Source organism: Seriola lalandi, unplaced genomic scaffold (genome assembly GCF_002814215.2).
Source record: "Seriola lalandi dorsalis isolate HSWRI2012SDOR001 ecotype SW California unplaced genomic scaffold, Sedor1 jcf7180002054863, whole genome shotgun sequence".
Taxonomy (NCBI): Eukaryota; Metazoa; Chordata; class Actinopteri; order Carangiformes; family Carangidae; genus Seriola; species Seriola lalandi.
The window spans coordinates 988-1,939 of record NW_019525416.1 but is presented as its reverse complement, the minus strand read 5'-3'; the positions used below and the strand labels follow the sequence as shown (position 1 = coordinate 1,939).

General features: G+C 47.1%; 1 protein-coding gene across 1 annotated transcript in view; it reads right to left on the bottom strand.

The window, feature by feature from the left end:
- LOC147817883 (uncharacterized) overlaps positions 1–952 on the bottom strand; it is a gene marked incomplete at its 5' end in the record, with an annotated part of 3,616 nt that overhangs the window by 1,839 nt on the left and 825 nt on the right. The window contains one exon of the mRNA XM_087179747.1: positions 226–399. Coding sequence (XP_087035873.1) covers positions 226–399 — 174 coding nt within the window. The remainder of the gene's footprint in view (positions 1–225; positions 400–952) is intronic.

Sequence of the window (952 nt, the reverse complement as noted above, 5' to 3'; positions counted from 1 at the left end):
CGACCACGACGAGCTTCTGGCCGCTCTGATTGGCCGACTGTTCTCTCTCTCTGTCTCTCTGTCCAATCCTGACACCTGTCACCGTTCTCCTCTCACAGCTTCACTGAGGGAAGCAGCTGCTGAGAAGGTCGGAGGTTTCCAGGAAACACTGGCTCTTTGCTCCGACACTGTGTTTAGTACAATATGATGGAAGCAGCAAGGACTGACTCCGCCCCTTTTACTGACCTCAGAGTCTCCAGTCGACAGTCTGGACTCTCCTTAAGATCACACAGCTGCTTCACATCTGGATCCTGCAGCTCATTTCCTCTCAGGTCCAGGTGTCTCAGGTGGGAGGGGTTGGACTTCAGAGCTGAGGCCAGAGAAGAACAGCTGATCTCTGACAACCTGCAGCGACTCAACCTGAATAAAGAATAAAAGATGAGAGTTTAGAGACAAAGGTGAAGGTCTCTCCCTCCCTCCCTCTCACCCCCCCCCTCTAATCCAGAGAGCTTCATTAACAGTGTAAATGTTAAAAAGCTGAAGAGGATTTTAGCTCATGAATATGAACCTGTCTGCAGGTTAGAGTCAACACAACTTTAACATCAGATTAATCTGAGCACAGAAATAAAACATGGAGTCTGACCTCAGAGTCTCCAGTCCACAGTCTGGACTCTCCAGAAAACCACACAGCTGCTTCACATCTGGATCCTTCAGGTTGTTGTCACTCAGGTCCAGTTCTCTCAGGTGGGAGGGGTTGGACTTCAGAGCTGAGGTCAGAGAAGAACAGCTGATCTCTGACAACCTGCAGCGATCAACCTGAATAAAGAATAAAAGATAGAGATTTAATAATTGATAATCAATCACATATGTCCTAATTCAGTGGTTCCCATCCTTCAACAACCAACATCTGAACTCGTAACAGTACGAGGCCAAATACTTTTCATCTTTTCACCAGAATGATATTGTTTTGCAG